Source organism: Chelonia mydas, chromosome 3, assembly GCF_015237465.2.
Source record: "Chelonia mydas isolate rCheMyd1 chromosome 3, rCheMyd1.pri.v2, whole genome shotgun sequence".
Classification (NCBI taxonomy): domain Eukaryota; kingdom Metazoa; phylum Chordata; order Testudines; family Cheloniidae; genus Chelonia; species Chelonia mydas.
In genome coordinates, this window is record NC_057851.1 from 189,713,372 (window position 1) to 189,734,341 (window position 20,970).

Sequence of the window (20,970 nt, forward strand, 5' to 3'; positions counted from 1 at the left end):
CAGTAGAATCAGAAAAGGAACAGCTTAGAATTAGTAGGGGAAGCAAAAGTGGATGGGAACCTGGGAGGCAGTGACCATGAGATGGTCGAGTTCAGGATCCTGACACAGGTAAGAAAGGAGAGCAGCAGAATACGGACCCTGGACTTCAAAAAAGCAGACTTTGACAATCTCAGGTATCTGATGGGCAGGATCCCCTGGGAGAATAACATGAGGGGGAAAGGAGTCCAGGAGAGCCGGCTGTATTTTAAAGAATCCTTATTGAGGTTACAGGGACAAACCATCCCGATGTGTAGAAAGAATAGTAAATATGGCAGGCGACCAGCTTGGCTTAACAGTGAAATCCTTGCTGATCTTAAACACAAAAAAGAAGCTTACAAGGAGTGGAAGATTGGACAGATGACCAGGGAAGAGTATAAAAATATTGCTTGGGCATGCAGGAGTGAAATCAGGAAGGCCAAATCACACCCGGAGGTGCAGCTAGCAAGAGATGTTAAGAGTAACAAGATGAGTTTCTTCAGGTATGTTAGCAACAAGAAGAAAGTCAAGGAAAGTGTGGGCCCCTTACTGAATGAGGGAGGCAACCTAGTGACAGAGGATGTGGAAAAAGCTAATGTACTCAATGCTTTTTTTGCCTCTGTCTTCACGAACAAGGTCAGCTCCCAGACTGCTGCACTGGCAGCACAGCATGGGGAGGAGGTGACCAGCACCCTGTGAAGAAAGAAGTGGTTCAGGACTATTTAGAAAAGCTGGACGAACACAAGTCCATGGGGCTGGATGCGCTGCATCCGAGAGTGCTAAAGGAGTTGGCAGATATGATTGCAGAGCCATTGGCCCTTATCTTTGAAAACTCATGACAATCGGGGGAGGTCCCGGACGACTGGAAAAAGGCTAATGTAGTGCCCATCTTTAAAAAAGGGAAGAAGATCCACTTCCTGGACACTATGGTGCTAATAAGCAATGGTCACATAAACACTACCCTATACCGGAAACCTACTGACCGCTATGCCTACCTACATGCCTCCAGCTTTCATCCAGACCACACCACACGATCCATTGTCTACAGCCAAGCTCTACAATACAACCAAATTTGCTCCAACCCCTCAGACAGAGACAAACACCTACAAGATCTCTATCAAGTGTTCTTACAACTACAATACCCACCTGCAGAAGTGAAGAAACAGATGGACAGAGCCAGAAGAGTACCCAGAAGTTATTACAGGACAGGCCTAACAAAGAAAATAACAGAACGCCACTAGCTGTCACCTTCAGCCCCCAACTAAAACCCCTCCAACGCATCATCAAGGATCTAGAACCTATACTGAAGGATGACCCATCACTCTCTCAGACCTTGGGAGACAGGCCAGTCCTCGCTTAGAGACAGCCCCCCAGCCTGAAACAAATACTCACGAGCAACCACATACCACACAACAAAAACACTAACCCAGGAACCTATGCTTGCAACAAAGCCCGTTGCCAAGTGTGCCCACATATCTATTCAGGGGACACCATCTTTGGGCCTAATCACATCAGCCACACTATCAGAGGCTCGTTCACCTGCACATCCACCAATGAGATATATGCCATCATGTGCCAGCAATGCCCCTCTGCCATGTACATTGGCCAAACTGAACAGTCTCTATGTAAAAGAGTAAATGGACACAAATCAGACGTCAAGAATTATAACATTCAAAAACCAGTCGGAGAACACTTCAACCTCTTTGGTCACTCGATTACAGACCTAAAAGTGGCAATTCTTCAACAAAAAAAACTTCAAAAACAGACTCCAACGAGAGATTGCTGAATTGGAATTAATTTGCCAACTGTATACAATTAACTCAGGCTTGAATAAAGACTGGGAGTGGATGGGTCATTACACAAAGTAAAACTATTTCCCCTCCTACTGTCCTTGTAAACTGCTGGAAATGGCCCACCTTGATTATCACTACAAAAGGTTCTCCCCCACACCCCGACTCTCCTGCTGGTAATAGCTCACCTTTCCTGATCACTCTTGTTACAGTCTGTATGGTAACACCCACTGTTTCATGTTCTCTGTGTATATAATATCTCCCCACTATATTTTCCACTGTATGCATCCGATGAAGGGAGCTGTAGCTCACAAAAGCTTATGCTCTAATAAATTTGTTAGTCTCTAAGGTGCCACAAGTCCTTTTCTTTTTAGTGACCTAGTTGTAAGCACTCCATTACACCAGCATACTAACACCACCTCTCTGAGATAACAGAGCCAGGGTTGATGTACTTAGGTCAACCCAGTTGCACAGCGAGCCAGGACCTGTTTCTGACTCCACTTCAGTCCAGCCAGGCAAGCGTGATGCAGGGGAAGGAACCTTGCGTGAGCGTGTAGATACATTTTCAATTACAACAATGGAACCCCCAAAGTAGCAGGACACAGCTTCTGACTTTTCATTAAATGTATCTGTGCTAGAAGAGGTAGTTATGCGACCAAGAGAGGTAGAGTTTCTATCTGCTTTTCTTTCCCCTTTAAAATTAGGCGGGGGAGGAGGGGACCATGCGGAGCAGTTTTACATACACGGGGATGTCCCTTGAATCCTCCTGAGAGATCTCAATTAAACTTTCATGGAAGTTCTCTGAAATCCTCCTCCGAAGATTTCTAGGCAGGGCCACCTTATTTCTTCCTCCGTGGTAGGACACTTTCCCACGCCGCTCAGCGATAACTTCAGCAGGCACCATTGCAGTAAGCAGGCTAGCAGCATACGGGCCCAGGCGGCTTCAGGAAGCCAGGAGCAGCTATGCTCTCTGTGTCTGTGTTACTCTCAGGAGTGAGATATCAGCTAAAATCACCACCTGTGAAAAACGGTGCCAGTATTCAATGCCACTACCCTATACTACTAGAATGTCACAACTGAGCAATTCCCTCCTCATTTCCCCAACCCCTGTCGGGCCATACTCACCACGACTAGTGCTGCGACTGGCACTGTGCACAAGCAATCCCAAGCAGAAGTGAGGCAGTAGTGCTTAACATTTTAGGGGAACAAGGGAAGTGAATTCAGCATCTTAAGTTTCGCTTTCTGTCGTGAATACGCTGACAGTGGTACCTCTGTGTGTTGTATCTGCAGTTGCTGCCATTGCTGCCTTCAGGGTCTCCCACTCCACACCCACTAAACGTGAGCCACATAAGGAGGAGAAAGAAGAGGACTCAGGATGACATGTTCAATGAGATCCTGCAAGCCAGTGCTACATCAGACAATGAGCATAGTGCCAGGACGATGAACGCTGTGGACAGCTTGGAGAAGGAAAGCGTGGGCAGAAGAATAGCCCAAGAGTCCTAGCAGGAAAAAGAGAGGGAGATGCACCACAACATAACAGGGTTTCTCAGGCAGCAAACACAGATGGGGCAGACTCTGGTGGACCTATAGGTTCAACAAACCCAGGCTTGCCTCCCTGTGCAGCTCACTGATAATTCAATATTGGGACTTCCCTATACCCTCAACATTCCACATGGCATCAGGGCTGGGGCGGCAGGTTTGCATAATTTTTGGTGGTGCCCAGAATGGGTCCAAGTCCTCTGGCCGCCACACACACACACACCTGCCGAAGGCGATGGGAGAAAGTTTGGGTGTGGGAGGGGTGTGGGCTCTGGGACAAAATTTGGGTGCAGGAGGGGGTTTAGGGTGCAGGCTATGGGAGAGAGTTTAGGTGTGGGAGGGGTGTGGGCTCTGGGCTGGGACAGGAGGTTGGGGTGCAGGAGGGGACGTGGGAGGGGTTTGGGGTGCTGGGTGCAGGCTCTGGGCTGGGATAAAGGGTTCGGGTGTGGGAGAGGGTGTGGGGCTGGGCCAGGGATGAGGAGTTTGGGGAGCAGCAGGCAGGCTAACCTGGGGCTGGGGCCCAGAGAGGAGGACTCCCTCAGCCCTCTCCCTGCCAAGAGCAGCGAGCCCCCTGGCTCCCCTCCCCGGCATGACACTCACCCAAGCCCCCCCAGGCTGTTGCTCAGGAGGGCCAGCCAGGATAAGCTGCCTCCTTGGAATCGCCTTCCGGGGATGGGGAGGGAGCTGCCATGCGTCTCCTCCCCTCTTCCCTCCACAGGCGCAGCAGCCGCCTCAGCCTACCCCCGGCGCTGCTCCCTTGTAGCCAGTAGCGGCAGGCAGAGACACTCGGGGGAAGGGGTGTGTAGGGCCAGCAGGCGGGACTTGGGGATGCTCGGGGGAGGCGGCACACAAGGCCAGGTCTCAACATTGATTGAGCCACATTTGCTGGAGCCCGGGCACCATGGGCCCATATAACTCACCACCCTTGCATCAGGGGGTCACTGCACTACCCCTACCACTCCACCCCAAGAGACATTAAAGACAATCACAGCTTCATACACACTGACCTGTGAAAGCCATGGTTGTACGCGTAGTGGAAATAGATATGAATGTTCTTACTTCTCCATAAATTCTGTTCTTTTATTAAGTTTTTACAGATTTGTTTTAAAATTGCCTTTTTTGCATTGATTTTGTTACAGAATACAATTCTATTATTTGGAACATAATTCATCTTTATTAGTTCACAACACATGCTTCCAAGTGATCAGCACTTCTCAAAGCACCCAATTACCTGTCATTACACAGTGTCACTCATAGGATAATTTACAAACAAAGTTAATAGGTGCATTGAGAATGTTATATTTCTACATGTACAGCAATCACCACATGATTCCTGCCAGGCCACAAAAGAGCAAGGCCAGGTAGAGCACACTGCAACAACACACCCTACTCTTTCAGAGCCTCCCTGAGCCGTATAGCTCCATATCGAGGTCTTCTATTAGCCCTTGTGTCTGACTGTTCAAATTCAGCAGACAGATGCTCCACATCCACCCCAGGGGAAACTTTTCCCTCTTTGCTTCACATATATTATACAGGACAAAGCAGACAGCTATACCCACTGGGATATTTTTATCATTGAGGTCCAATCTTGTGAGTACAAGACAATGCCTAGCAACCCTTCAAACAACCAAACACATATTCAACTGTCATTCTGCACCTGCTGAGCTGGTGATTGAATCATTCCTTGGTATTGTCGAGGTGGCCGGTGTACAGCTTCATGACCCGTGTACAGCTTCATGACCCAGGAGAGCAAGGGGACGGCTTGGTCCCTCAGCATTACTATTGGCATTTCAATATTCCCAATGGTAATCCACTGGTTGGGAAAGAAAGTCCGTGCTTGTAGCTTTCTGAACAGTCCTGCTTTCTTAAAGATGTGAGCATCATGCACCTTCCTTGACCAGCCCATACTGATGTCAGTGAAGTGCCCTCGGTGACCCACTAATGCTTGCGTAACCATGGAAGAGTAGCCCTTTCTGTTTATATACTCAGTGGCAAGATGGTCTGGTGCCAAAATAGGGATGTGTATGTCATCTATTGCTCCAAGCGATCAGCAATGGATAGCAGGCGGCGATTAATGGCCCTGCATACTTGCATGACAATGGCACCCCCAGTGGATTTCCCAACTCCAAATTGAATCCTGACTGATCAGTAGCAATCTGGCATTGCAAGTTTCCACAGTGTAATCACCACTCACTTCTCCACTGTCAGTATAGCTCTCATTCTCTCGTCCCTGCACTGGATGGCTGGAGTGAGCACCGTGCACACATCCAGGAATGTGGCCGTGACCATCTGAAACTTCTGAAGCTACTCCTCATCATCTCAAACCTACATTATGATAAAAAGAACAGGAGTACTTGTGGCACCTTAGAGACTAACAAATTTATTAGAGCATAAGTTTTCGTGATAAGCATAAGTTTTCAAAAAGTTCAACCTATACCGGAAACCTACTGACCGCTATTCCTACCTACATGCCTCCAGCTTTCACCCTGACCACACCACACGATCCATTGTCTACAGCCAAGCTCTACAATACAACCGCATTTGCTCCAACCCCTCAGACAGAGACAAACACTGACAAGATCTCTATCAAGCATTCCTACAACTACAATACCCACCTGCAGAAGTGAAGAAACAGATTGACAGAGCCAGAAGAGTTCCCAGAAGTCACCTACTACAGGACAGGCCTCACAAAGAAAATAACAGAACGCCACTAGCCATCACCTTCAGCCCCCAACTAAAACCCCTCCAACACATTATCAGGGATCTACAACCTATCCTGAAGGATGACCCAACACTCTCACAAATCTTGGGAGACAGGCCAGTCCTTGCCTACAGACAGCCCCCCAACCTGAAGCAAATACTCACCAGCAACCACATACCACACAACAGAACCACTAACCCAGGAACCTTTCCTTGCAACAAAGCCCGCTGCCAACTGTGCCCACATATCTATTCAGGGGACACCATCACAGGGCCTAATCACATCGGCCACACTATCAGAGGCTCGTTCACCTGCACATCTACCAATGTGATATATGCCATCATGTGCCAGCAATGCCCCTCTGCCATGTACGTTGGTCAAACTGGACAGTCTCTACGTAAAAGAATAAATGGACACAAATCAGATGTCAAGAATTATAACATTCATAAACCAGTTGGAGAACACTTCAATCTCTCTGGTCACGCGATTACAGACATGAAAGTTGCGATATTACAACAGAAAAACTTCAAATCCAGACTCCAGCGAGAGACTGCTGAATTGGAATTCATTTGCAAATTGGATACAATTAACTTAGGCTTGAACAGAGACTGGGAGTGGCTAAGTCATTATGCAAGGTAACCTATTTCCCCTTGTTTTTTCCTACCCCTGCACCTTCCTGAGACGTTCTTGTTAAACCCTGGCTTTGTGCTGGAAATGGCCCACCTTGATTATCATACACATCGTAAGGAGAGTCATCACTTTAGATAAGCTATTACCAACAGGAGAGTGTTTGTTTGGGGAGGGGTGGGGGCGGGGAGAAAACCTGGATTTGTGCTGGAAATGGCCCACCTTGATTATCATACACATTGTAAGGAGAGTGATCGCTTTACATAAGCTATTACCAGCAGGAGAGTGGGGTGGGGGGAGAGAAAACCTTTTGTGGTGATAATCACCCATTTTTTCATGGTTTGTGTGTATAAAAACGTCTTCTGTACTTTCCACAGTATGCATCCGATGAAGTGAGCGGTAGTTCATGAAAGCTTATGCTCAAATAAATTGGTTAGTCTCTAAGGTGCCACAAGTACTCCTTTTCTTTTTGCAAATACAGACTAACACAGCTGTTACTCTGAAACCTACAACAATCTGTAACCTGCTAGCTCTCCTTTGTTTTACAGATTAAAGTGTTAACTGCCCACTTCACCTTGAATGGTCTCTTGCAACGTGTTAACTCCTTATGTGTAACAATCTGTTCCAACTTGTATTTAGCTGTGATACTCTGAGTACCTTTCCCAGACCTGAAGAAGACCTCTGTGTAAGCTCAAAAGTTTGACTCTTTCACCAACAGAAGTTGGTCCAATAAACGATATTACCTCACCTACCTTGTCTCTCTAAATTCCAGAAACTCAGAAAGAAGTTGTGACCACCTTAAACCAAGCTGGGCTCTAAATTACAATAGAATACAATGAAGTATTGTTCTCCCTTCATGGCATGACCAGCTTTTTTGCCTTTAAAGTCCTCAGCCATGCAGCCAGTAATTAACATCACCCATTCTTGCTGTTTTTTTAAAATAAAAAAAAAAAGTCTTGTAAGAAAAAAAAGAATTGACTCTGCAGTAAAAAGAAAATAGATAGTGTTAGCAATGCACATATTTTCTCTATACATTTCTATTGTCAAAGACAGCAGTGGAGTAGCTGCAGACTATCCATTATATAAACAGAAGTTTGCCTTCTCTGGTAAACTGGAGGACTTCAGTGACAGATACACTGCAAGTAACTATATGTAAATAAAGCAGTTCTACTTTGAATAGTTTGTGGTTGATTTATAAGTGCACATTTCCAAGAATACGATTAGCATTAACTGGATTTGTATATTGGATGGAAAGTAAACAGCTCTAGGGAAAAGGGAGAGTCAACTATCAGAGGACGCTCACCCAGACCAGAACACAAGTTTGTGTATATGGCACAGCTCCAAGGTTTAATAGCAAACCATAGTACAAAATCAAAACATCCACTTTCTTATGCCACTGACAATGTATCCTCCCAAAAAAGACTTCAGAGGAAAAAAGTAGTTATGAAGAAATAACAGAGAAGGAGAATGAGATGAAGAGGTATAAGCAAAGGAGAAAAGCTACACAAAATTTGAAAGAGAGTCAATGAGGTGTAGAGATACAAGAAGACACTTTTAGATGGCAAAAGATAAGACTCTTGTATGAAGAGGGATAAGGGTGTTAGAAAGCACAGCAGATTAAGCTTGAAAAAAAAAGAAAAAGAAAAAGAAAAAGGCTGGTGACTGACTAGCAAAGAATGGCATGAGTAGAGAATGGAATGAGGAAAAAGTCAATGAAGTAGGCTGAAGCAAGGCAATTTTAGCACAGTTTTCAGGCAGCCCCTAACATAAATGGGGAGGCAGTAAAGTTAAGTATTTGGTGGGGCTGAATAATGTTTTTATGACAGGTTTCAGAGTAGCAGCCGTGTTAGTCTGTATTCGCAAAAAGAATTCATCGAATGCATCCGATGAAGTGAGCTGTAGCTCGCGAAAGCTTATGCACAAATAAATTTGTTAGTCTCTAAGGTGCCACAAGTACTCCTTTTCTTTTAATGTTTTTATGCTTCTTTGAAAACAATATCTAAAAAACAGGCAGCAGCAGGATTCTGAACATACAAGAGATCTCAAAATACAGTATTCACTTGAGAAAGTGCCAAAATGCCAAAGTGCCAAAATGCCAATCAAGAATCACAGACGCCAACTTCCTGAAGTTAGAGGTGTTCGTATCTGTGATTTTGGTCTGTACCCAGCTCTCAATATTTTTAGCAATCTGCATGTCTAACTGGGAAGGAGAAGAGGGAAAAACAACTCATTTCCCCCATATCGTCAACAGTCCTTAAAGTGGTCTGAAAAAAAGCACGTAGGGATCTGTCAGTCTGGGAGCAGCAGTTTCGGTAAAGTGTTTGAAGTGCACCTCCTCGGTGACCCAGCTCAATTTTCCCCCTCTTTTTACCTGTGTCAGCCATCCCCCTTGCAACACACCTCATTATAAGCACTGAGTGTCACAGCTCCAAATGACATCAATAACATATATTTATGAGTTGTAACCATTTCTAGAAAATGGACATTTTAATATTTAATCTCAATAATATGAGTAAAATAAAATCCAGCAGAAAAATTAATAAAATTAGCCAACACAGACTAAATGTTAAAGCTTGGTCTGTTGTTGCTACTGAACCAGTCACGGAAGCATAGCAAGCTCTGCCTGTTAGTTCTTAAAAAAAACCTTTCAGACATAAGACAATCGACTTTGGTTTAAATTCAGAGATGGCAAACCATAAAAAGTGATTCAAGTTATTGACACATTTACACTTTAAAGCAGGGGATAACGGACGTTGCATTGGAACATCCTATATCCTGTTTAGTGGTTCTAATCAGCTGCACACAGAGATCTATGAAGTATCTGTTTGACTGATTTTGAATTCTGGAAAGAGACACTTCCTACAGAGCTTTTCATTGCCTCTGTTTAAACAAATAAAATATTTAAGTTAATTTGTTACACATCAACACACACATATACCCCATGCTATCGGGTGTTCAAATGAAAACAGTCTGTTCTGAATAATTTATTCCTGAATCATCAGCTAGCTATCTCAAACAAATCCAAGAAAAGACCTTCAAAATTTCATCAAATATATCATCCACATTTTTTACTTTAGAAAAAAAAAAAGTCCTAGCTGTTAAATTACAGACTGGCACGAATACATGTATTTTCTTGATCACAATAATAAAAGTACTACAGACTCCAAATTTACGCAAGACACGAACATAACAATGAGCAATTAAGAATAAACCCCACAGAGAGATCAATGAAAAAATTATAATGCTATTGTGACCCTAACCCAAAGATTCAGTGAAGCAATATTTAAAAATATATACAAATTTAACTCAAATGTTACCAGCTGATGAGAAACCTAATTAAGCAATATGTGGTTACTTATTCAATACGAGCTAGATTCCAATATAATTCTAAGGCTGTCAAATGATTAAAAAATATAATTGCAATTAATCACAAGATTAAAATAGTAGAACTGTGATTAATCGTGACTAACAGCACTGTTAATAATAGCATACCAATTTAAATTTATTATAAATATTTTTGATGTTTTGCTACATTTTCAAATATATTGATTTCAATTACAACACAGAATGCAAAGTTCACTTTATATTATGTGTACTGTAAAAAAGAAACAAAAGAAATAGTATTTTTCAGTTCACCTCTTACAAGTACTGTAGTACAATCTCTTTATCGTGAAAGTGCAACTTACAAATGTAGAATTATTATTATTATTTTAAATAACTGCATTCAAAAACAAAACAATGTAAAACTTTAGAGCAAGTCGAAGCATGAAGGGGCATATGAATGTTTAGCATATCTGGCAAGTAAATACCTTGCAACACTAGCTACAACAGTGACATGCAACCGTTTGTTCTCACTTTCAGGTGGCATTATCTCCCGTAAATGTAAACAAAATTGTTTGTCTTGGCAATTAGCTGAACAAGAAGAAGGACTAAGTGGATTTACATGAGCTGAATAGAAAAATACTATTTCTTTTGTTTATCTTTTTTACAGTGCAAGTATTTGTAATAAAAATTAATAATTTAAAGTGAGCACTGTACACTTTGTATTCTGTGCTGTAATTGAAATCGATGTATTCAGATTGAATAGTCCCTTAACTCACTGAGTAGATCAGATTTTGTCCTTAATAAAGTAAATGAGAACTTGCTGGATATACTTTAGAAAAAATGCTAGTTTAGAAATATATATCCACAATCCTCTGTCTTAAGCATATTTGAAATATGAAACGGACTTGCTAAGATAATTCAAGTGAGTCATGAAATATTGTTTATAGAAATGGAATCCTTTTGCTGTGATTTTTTTTAAATAGAAATCGAATTTCTCAGAAATGCCTGTTACGTTTTCCCCTCTTGCATCATGTTTCCTCTGCCTGCCTCCCTCTCAAGAATGACAGACTATAAAAGTATTTGTAAATTAGTTTGTTACTGAAGGAATCCAGTGAGGGTAAAAAATAATTCCAGCAAGGACTAATAACTATATTTATAGTTTTATATATATAGGGCCATTCTTTTTAATGGTCAGGGTTTTTTCATTTGCTATTAATGGGATGCACTCATTTCTAACCTTAAGACATGGGGAAAAAATGATAAGATTGGGTAGAAAATTTTAAAGCTCTTACATATTATAGCGATGGTTCACTTTAGAAATGCATAGCTAGAGAACGTCCACTGTGTTCAAAATGCACAAGAAATCTGGACAAAAGATGAGAATCGAACAAACAGGGTGTTTCACATAAAATACCATTAATTAAGCAAAGCGAATGCTGCTTCAGAAGGATTCTCATGCTCTCTGTTTGCATACCTTCCAGTCACATTCTGATCTCACTTAGAACTAAGTCAGTAAGGGCAGATGTAATGGGGTAGAACTTGACCTTGTATGCTTAGCATATGTTCGGTTTTGCTTTAAAGAGATATTTGGATTTTTTTTTTCTAATTTTGTACTAGAGTGAATTATACTAACATGCTGTTAAAATAAAAGATTCCAAGGTTTGCAAAAACATTGCAAAGGAAGAGAGACCAAATCGAAAACCATTTCCTATCTAAAGAGAATAAAAATTCATAATGGAAAAACAGGTTATTTGGTTATCTAGATAACTGAATTATAAATGTTTAAAAAAGAACTGAAGACTTAAAAATTGAGAATCCAAGCTCAGGTTTCCTGCAGTTGGGTGGAAGAATTAATCTCTTTCAAACAGATCGTGACTACACAGAGTAGCAGTCACAATGAGAAAACTGCAAAAAGAACTTTATGACTGGTCTTTATTATACGAAAACTAACTTTCATGAGTCTAATCCTAAATTAAAAGCATCTGCAGATTTCCCCATAGTAAATATTGCTCATAGCAAACCTGGTGCCTTGTAGTTATATCCAGTACTAGCATTTGTTTGGAGATAACAACATGCTATAATTTTAGCATGTAATGTATATGGCAACAGAGAAAACTTTCAAAATAATTCTAGCATAAAAACCGGAAGGCTGAATGAGTGAGTGTTTGCCTTCTACACCTCAGGAGGCCCTGAGCTGAAGTTAAAAAGGCTCGGAATTGAATTTGAGAGCTCAATTTTAGACTATGTGAGGAAACCAGATTACGCCAAAGAAGGTGAGCACAGGTGCAAGCACAGTGAGAAGTTGGGAGGTAAGAAGGGGAATATAACAAGTATCATGACTGGGTTTGGATGCATTCCATTAATCAATAGGTAAAATGTCTGTGTATGAGTATCCCAAGATCAGATCTTTTAAGTTTTACAAAACAAAGAGGGAGCTCACCTGCCCATCTTTCCCCAGTTCCATTTCAACGATTGCAACAGGGATGTTTATTTGGTCGATGTGTCTTGACTGCGATTTCAAATCCACTCTCCAGTTCATGTTTTTCAAGGTGTTGTCCCACCGACTTTGATTTATCAGACTCTCTCGAATTTTTGTTCTGTGGTTTTTCCAAAATTTTGCAATGACTGCAGCCTGATCTGCTGTGATACCTCCCTGCTTTTTGGTTTGGGCAGTAAGAAAGGCCTCCAGCTGGTTCAAATCCATGTCTGCTGAAGCTACAGACTGGGGAGAAAAAAAGAAAGAAATGCCTGCTTGAATGTATTTTTTGACAATCTAAACAATCTACAAAAAGAGCACAGCCATACATTTTCAAAGTTTTATAAAAGTCAGTTTGTAGAAGAATATGGTGGGCAAATCTAGGAACCCTGCAAAAGCCATTCAATTGACTGTTGTGTGCAACTTTCTCCCTATTAATTACCCCAAACTTTTACACCACATCATCTGGAAGGGCTTAGTCCCATAAGGAACAGTGGTGAAGGATTAGGTAGCACATAGAGCAACAGTGTGTTCATGGAGGAGAGTTAGGGATAGTGGATGGAGGTTTTCTGTTAAACAGGAGGATGGGGGAACGTGCAGCGTTTCCCCCAATCAAAATTGAGACAGATGGAGAGAGACACTGATTCACTCGGGTGCTCACATTACTGCCACTGTGCTCTCAAAGCAGCTCCATCTCCACATCATAGGACAAAAGACCAAGACTAGTAAATATTGCACTGGTGGGTCTCCTTGTGGAGGTAGGTTTGCCATCCTTTTGGAACCTGCATTTTCACTGTAAATAAGGCAAGTCTTCAAAGTACACAGTAAAAAACAAGGCAAGCTATTCCATGCGTCCCCAAAATATTTCTACCTTCATTCCATGTAGTATTTAAAAGTATCCTCATGGTAACAATTACACACCTATGAACTAATTTTTAAACTTAACTAAGTATTATTCTGAAGTTCCAGTGGATTCTGTTTCATATACTGTGTCTGTGTGCTGCAAGGAAGCTCCACTTGGTTATTTAGTCCTCCTCTCTACACTGTGACAGAAATGACTATTCAAAAACCATCTCTGACAGATGTCAAGTCTGACTTTATCTCCAATGATGACCATTCTAGAGCCTCAATTTTTCATTCCCTAACTGTTCTGACTGCGGGACATGGATTAGTGTTCACATCTCACTCCGCATCAGTACCCGGCCCAGGCCGGGGAAGCTAATGATCCAACCATCGGACCAAATTTGGTGATGAATCCTGGTCATCTGCTACATGAGGCACGTTGCGCATACGCTAAGAAGAAGACTGTTCAGACTGCCATAGCGTTTTCCCCTAATATTTAACCTAAGTTTTCTTTTCTGCAACTTCAGATAGTTACCTTTCGTCTTGCCTTCAGTGACAAATGCATATAACTGATCCCGGTCTTCAAATACCATAGAATCAATTACAGAATCATAAGACTGGAAGGTACCTCCAGAGGTCATCTAGTCCAGTCCCCTACACTCATGTCAGGACTAAGTATTATCTTTATGGAGATAAAGGAGAGAGTGAGATGAGACTAAAAACTACTATCTTCAGTTTTTAACCTCTATTGACAAGTCTAATTTCCATGCAGTTTTATTCTTGTTGCTTTCTTCATATTCTAGGGACACAATCCTGGAAGGTGCTAAACACTGTTGAGGTCTCTCAGCACCTTCCAGGATCAGACCTAATTTGTCTGTTCCTTTTAAAAAATGCACTGCCCAAAACTGAACCAGTGTGCTTACTGGGGCCTAAACAATGCTGAGAAGAAAGGAATAACTATCTTGTTTCCAAATTCTAATCCAGCTCAGATATGGATACCTTGTGTGGTTTTGGACAAGTCACAAACTATGTATCTCAGCTTCTCCATCTGTAAAGTGAGGATAATAATTATGTACCCTGGAGAGGTACAGCAAACTAGTTAATATTTTGTAAAGCCCTTTGAATAACTATTAATTTCCCCTTCCTCCCACCCCCTTTTCATCCTTAATAGTCTGGGATCAGAGGATAAGAGGAGGGTAGGTTCTGCCAGATGCTGGAACTGGACGACAGAGGATGGATACTCGGTAATAGCCCTAGTCTGTTCATTTCCTCCGATGCACCTGGCATTAGCCACTGTCGGAAGACAGGATACTGGGTTAAATGGACCAGTGGTCTGACCCAGTATAGCCATTCTTATGTTCTTATGCTGCTCAGGCAGGGTTCATTACTTTCTTACAGATTGGCTGGGTGTAATAGTAGATGACAGTCAATCTAGAATAATTTTAAATTAGACTGGCTGGCAAAAGAAATGAAAGGTTTATGTATACCCCAATACAAGAAAGGACACACACGTTATAAAAGGTTCTGGATAATGGTTGTCTGCTACCCACAACACATACAGCCAATAGCAATGCTTACATCTAAGTATATACACCACATACTCCATTGCCTGTGTATTTTTCAGGAAAAAAAACCCAGTTGTATCCATAATAGGATTCTGTTTTGCCTGCTAGAATAGAAAGCATTTTTCTGAAGCTTTCACAATTTTTTTTAACGAAGGCAGCTATACCACAGAATTCTCAAACTGGCCTACCCCTTGTGTGATTCAAAGCAATGGCAATCTACATTAGATAGGACTGCTCTGCTGTGTTATGACTCCAGCTTAATAGAAGCGTCTGACTAAGGCTTATAAAATGAAAAAAAAAACAAAACAAAAAAACCACCCTTCAATATGTCTAGTACACATCTCTAATACTTATTTCTCTAATGTGACCAATAATACTCAAGATTTTGTTTGCTTTTATGGCAGAGATATTTATCTCAATTAACTCTAATGGTCCTGTAAGTAGAAAAAAGAGCACCAGCCTTCATTTGCCAAAACAAAAATTGGTTTCAGATGTCTTTTTTTCATGCAGAAGACTGTCAGTTAACAGGAGTGTGAAATATTTTCTGTCATTTTATCAATATGAAAAATATTTTGTCTGTGCAAATGTGTGTGTTACCAGTTATCTGACATTTGTGTAATTTTCAAGGTTTTTGAAAAATTTAAAAATTGAAGAAAAAAATTCCATCATGCAGAACCATACTGACACCCTCACATCGGCCATCAGCAGGGTTGGGATCCTTGAACCCACAGCACACTCTGCTACCACTTGAGCTAACAGAGCAAACTGGTAGCAATAGAAAGCTGGTATCTGCGGTGCATACCTGCCACTAGAGGAGAATGGAGAGAGACATTTTGCCAGTTTCACAGCTATTTTCTAGACACCAAAAGAATGCCGATGGCTCAGCAATAATGGGTTCAATTCCAGCTTCTGTAGGGGAGCGTGGTTTAGTGGTTAGACCTTTCAGAGCCATTCCCCCCACTTGCACCCCAGCCTCTTAGTCCTCTTTTGCCATATCCCCTCCTACCCTCCCCCCATCCAAGCTCCTGCCCCCCACCCCTGCACAGGGCAACTCTCCCTGACCTCTGTACTTCACCTTGCTGCATTCCAGGCGGAGGACCACTAAGAGCACAGAAGGGACTCTCAGTTACTGTGTCTGGTGCCACAGCAGCTCATGGCAGTCAGGAAGCACAACTGCAGGGAAAGTCCTGCTCAGCTCCTGCTGCCCCGGGATGGAGCATGTTCAGCATAGGTAGCGGGTATAAAAGGCCTGGGGAGGCTAAGCCTCCCCTGGCGCAGCCATTGCTGACCCGCTGCCGGACACCTGGGCCATGGCAGCCCCGCCTGTGCTCCGCCTCTTCCCCTCCCTGCTCCGCCCCTTCCCTCAAGGCCCCCCACCACCACCTGGTGAGTCCCTCCTCTCCTCCACTCCACCCCCCTCACCCGATGTCCCCGCCGCTCGCCATGTTCCTCCTCTCCTCCACCCCCAAGAGGCCTCCCCATCCGCCATGTCCCTGAGATCAGTGGGGGCCTCGCAGTGGAGAGGGGTGGAGAAGAGGAGGGATGTGACCCAGGCGCCTCGCAGGGGAAGGGGTGGAGAAGAGGAGGGATGCAAAGAGCGGTGGCGGGGGGGCCAAGTGCGGAGGGAGCCTGGGGCAGAGTGGGGGTGGAGTGTGGGCAGGGCTGTGGGCAGGGCAGAAGAGGCGGGACCACAGGAGGAAGAGGCAGGACAGGGTGCTAGCCTCCCCCCAGGGGAAGCTTCATCTGCCATCCATGATGTTCAGCTTATCTGTGGAGATGGTACTTGTGCAATCTGATTGACACACATATGCTGTGAGCAGAATCTAGCATGGGAGCTGTGTGGAGAACATGAAATGCAATTACCCGAGAACTCCAATATTTCAAAAGCTGGTTTTGTTCCAGTTTGGAATAAAAACCAAACCAGCTCTATTTAACATGCTCAGTGCAGATGAACTCTTCAGAGAATTTAGCCACTAAATTAACAAAACTATTGAGCAGGTACAAACAGATTTTTCAAAGGTTTATATTTTGACCAAATTTGGTCAGATTTTCATGCAGATAGCAAGAAACATATCACTGACACCAGGGAGACTCCACTGTCTAATTCTGAGTTCCTGCTCCAAGGCATGGAGGGGCTAGACCTTCTCAACAAAACAACTGTAGAAAAAAAAAAAAGTTTTTAACCCTGATAAAACATTTCCTCCAACCTGGTTCTCTGAAATGGCCCCACTGCTTTAGATTAAACTTCTCCCCTACCACCATGTCTCTTCCCCCATCAAAAAGAGAAAAGAGAAGAGAAAAGAAAAAAGCCTAAGGCAGATACCTGGCACCGGAATTTTCAACCCAAATGGTTTACATTTGGCAAAGTTGTAAATAATTGAAAACAAAAGGTCTGATAAAACAGCAGACAACCTTATCTGTAGGTAGCACTTCTTGCACTATGATTTATGGACTCTTTATGATTTGTTAGCGATCGATTCTAAGTCAAATTAGAACAGTGCCACAGGACTGAAAGTTGGCATCCAAGACTGAGATGCTAATAAAAAATAAGTAGAGTTCAGTTTTGGTGCCCGTTCCTCACAGGAAAGGACTTTGCAGTGAAACTAACCACTTTGTCAAGTTACGCTTTGCCACAAATCAAGGGGCACAGCAAAGAGCTCCTAAAAAGAGCAAGTTGAAACTTGCTAAACTGGTCCATTTCACTGCAAAGTTCCTTACTAAGCTCAAGATGCAGTATAACTGGGACTTCGCTAAAGTGGGTCCATTAGAGAGGAAAGCTTATTGCTACTTTTACAATTTTAAAACACAAGGACAATGGGAAATAAATATTACAACTTACAGAGCGCAGCTAACTTGTTCACATTGCACATATGGTCTGTATTTTGACTGCTCGTTATGTTTCAATGTAAATTATATTTATAACCCCATGTTTTCATATAGTCAGTGCCTGTCAGCTACCATAAACACTACAGTATGAAACAAAGGAAGAAAACCAAACATCTTAAGTAGCAATCAAACTATATATGTGAAATGTGGACAGCTAGCATTGCTACGGGAACCTTAATTTTTTCCCCATCCCAACTGTACTAAATTTGCAACCATCATGAGGCATTAATTTTGTGGATTTTTTAAAATTAATCTTGCATTTATCAGATGCATTATATAACATAACATTTCTGTATATATTCAAAATGAGTAAACATCTGAATGTGGAAACAATCGATCCCCCAAAACTTCTTTAGATTTACAACTATGGAGGATTTAGAGTAGCAGCCGTGTTAGTCTGTGTCCGCAAAAAGAAAAGGAGTACTTGTAGCACCTTAGAGACTAACCAATTTATTTGAGCATAAGCTTTCGTGAGCTACAGCTCACTTCATCCGATGCATTCAGTGGAAAATACTCTGTGTATATAAATCTCCCCACTGTATTTTCCACTGAATGCATCGGATGAAGTGAGCTGTAGCTCACGAAAGCTTATGCTCAAATAAATTTGTTCATCTCTAAGGTGCCACAAGTACTCCTTTTCTTTTAACTATGGAGGAGGAATTTTGATTTTTTTGGGTACAGAGAACTAAGTATTCTCCTGTTTTTCATTGTATATATACTGACTACACACATATTTTCTTTAAAATACTTTGAGTTACAACAAAATATTAGATCAAGCAGAAGAAACAAGAAATACAATGCAACACCAGTTTGTTTTAATATTCCTTTTCATCATAACTCAATTACATTTTGTTTTGACACAAGAAGACACATGGAAGTTACAAAGAACCAGGCTCAGCAATTAAGGTGGCTGACAAGCCTTTGTTTTTTTTGGCATATGAATTGTTCCTGCTACTTATGCAATCCATTCTTTAAATATCCACAAACTATTTCATTGTCACTTCACTACTTATGTAGGAATGACAGTGGTTCAATTCTTGATCACTTTATTAAGTCTGAGTCAATGTTTTAATTTAAACTTGCTTCAAGACAAGATTCTATTCATACTGCATGCAGCATCATTAACATTTCTTTCAGTTATGAGCTCTTACAGCAACCATTTTTAACAATGCCCATTCAGCAATGAACCAGAATGTGTAAGTACAGTGAATACTCTTTTTTTGCAGGGTCTATGGACTAATCTTAATTTAGGTTAGACGGTTTTAATTTTTAAACTAAATATGATACTGTCATCCCTGATTGTGCATTTTCCCCTCACACTCTCATGTTTTGGGACTTATGACGATCATTTAAGGTTCTGCTTATACCAGGATATTGACTAGTTGTTACCAACCTTCAGCAATGGGTCCCCCAAACCAGTGATAAAAATGGCCTCACTGCCACCAAAAACAGAACAAACTCATTTCAGCAACATTACAGGAAACGCTCTTGAGACTCAGTGGTGCTGAAGAATGCTTTCTCCCATTGGCTCTAGCAGTTAATTAATTTTTAGTACTGGTCCAGGAGGATGCACTACTAATTACAGTCAATTTCCTAGTGTAGATGGAGCTTAAAGTGGAAGGAAGGTCAGGTTACCTTTCTCTAAAAGCATCAGGCAAGATACCTGACTTGATGAACAGGAGGTTCCAAAATGGCATATCCTGTGTTCAGAGACTTAAAGGTGACATGGTGGAAGAGATCGGGAGGGCTATAACCTCTTTTGTTTATTCATGGAGTAAAGAGAACCAGAACGTTTCTCAAAAAAAGAAAAAAGAGTAGGGAGTGGGAAGGAGACTGAGGTGTTAGCCTGAGTTTTTGTTTTGTTTTTTCTAAACACATTCCCCAAAAAGAAATTAAGGATTCTTCCAATGGCATATCCTTTACAGAACTGACGTGTTTTAAGAAAACTGCGCTCACTTTGCCAGTACTTCTTGCCAGGTTACACAATGGAATTAGACAAGTCTGCACTTGTACAGAGCCTTTCATGCTCCAGGGAACCCAAAGTGAATTATATTAGCAAGTTTGAGGGGTTTTGCACAGGTCTAACTCCACAGACTTATTACTGATTTATTCCAGAGTGATATCAGAATGAGATCCATTAATTGTAAACTATATTTAAAGATAATGACTGAACTTAATCACAGAAGCACTTTGCGTCTTCTAACTGACAGGCAGTAACATGATCTAGTGGATAATATACTGGAATAGAAATCAGGAAAGCTGAGCTCTATTTCTGGCTCTACTGTGTGACCTTGGGCAAGTCACTTCACCTATCTGTACCTCTGTTTTTGATTTCCCCCTCCAACTTTTTGTCTGTCTTGTCTATTTCAATTGAAAGCTCCCGGAAGCAGGGTACTATCTTCTTAACATGTTTGGTCAGCACCTAGCTAATGCAGTCCTCCCGCTCAGATGGGGTATGTAGATGCTATAAATACAAATGCAAACAATAACAAAGTCAGAAAATATTTTTTATTTTGACTAAGTAGAATTTTAGAGCTCACAGAAGCAAGAGTCCACAATCTTGCCCATACTACAAAAATGCTACTAAATTACAACACAGCAACAATCAATATGGTCATAACACAATTTGGTCTTGCAGGAGGTTGTGATTTTCAAAGCCACGTAATGCACAATGGGCTTGGCTACACTTACATTTTATAGCACTCTGACTTGCTGGCTCTGGGGTGTGAAAAATCATGCCCCTGAGCGCAGCAAGTCAGAGTGCTTTAAAGCGCTAGTGTAAACAGGCTCCCAGCACTCGGAGCTAATCCCCTCGTGGAGGTGGATTACCAGGAGCGCTGGGAGAGCGTGCGACCACACTCGCACTTCAAAGCGCTGCCGCAGGAGTGCTCCCACAACAGTGCTTTGAAGTTTCCAGTGTAGCCATGCCCAATGTCACACAACTTCCATTAGTTCCTGAATTTACTGTGATTAAAGAACACCCTACACTGCAAGGCCACACTGCTTTAACTTGTCAGGCACTACCATGTTGTAATTGGGTCCCGCAACACAATGGCTTTTTCTCGTGGAGATGGGACCTGTTGCAGTATCTTGACTTTGACACAGGCAAGCACTGTGCAAACTTTGACCACACAGCCTCACCAGTGGCTCTACAGTGACCTAGTGTACTCCTGCCATACTATCAGGGGCCTCTGTTGAGCAGAC

At 42.2% G+C, this 20,970-nt stretch overlaps 1 protein-coding gene across 3 annotated transcripts in view; it reads right to left on the reverse strand.

The window, feature by feature from the left end:
* The window catches only part of COMMD1 (copper metabolism domain containing 1), a 117,377-nt gene that overhangs the window by 59,927 nt on the left and 36,480 nt on the right, over positions 1 to 20,970 (reverse strand). For 2 of the 3 annotated variants that reach the window (XM_037896100.2, XM_037896101.2), the window contains exon 2: positions 12,437 to 12,718. In XM_037896100.2, coding sequence (XP_037752028.1) covers positions 12,437 to 12,718 — 282 coding nt within the window. Of the gene's footprint in view, positions 1 to 7,070; positions 7,653 to 12,436; positions 12,719 to 20,970 lie in introns of those variants that run through there. The other variant, XM_037896102.2, reaches the window with a different exon arrangement.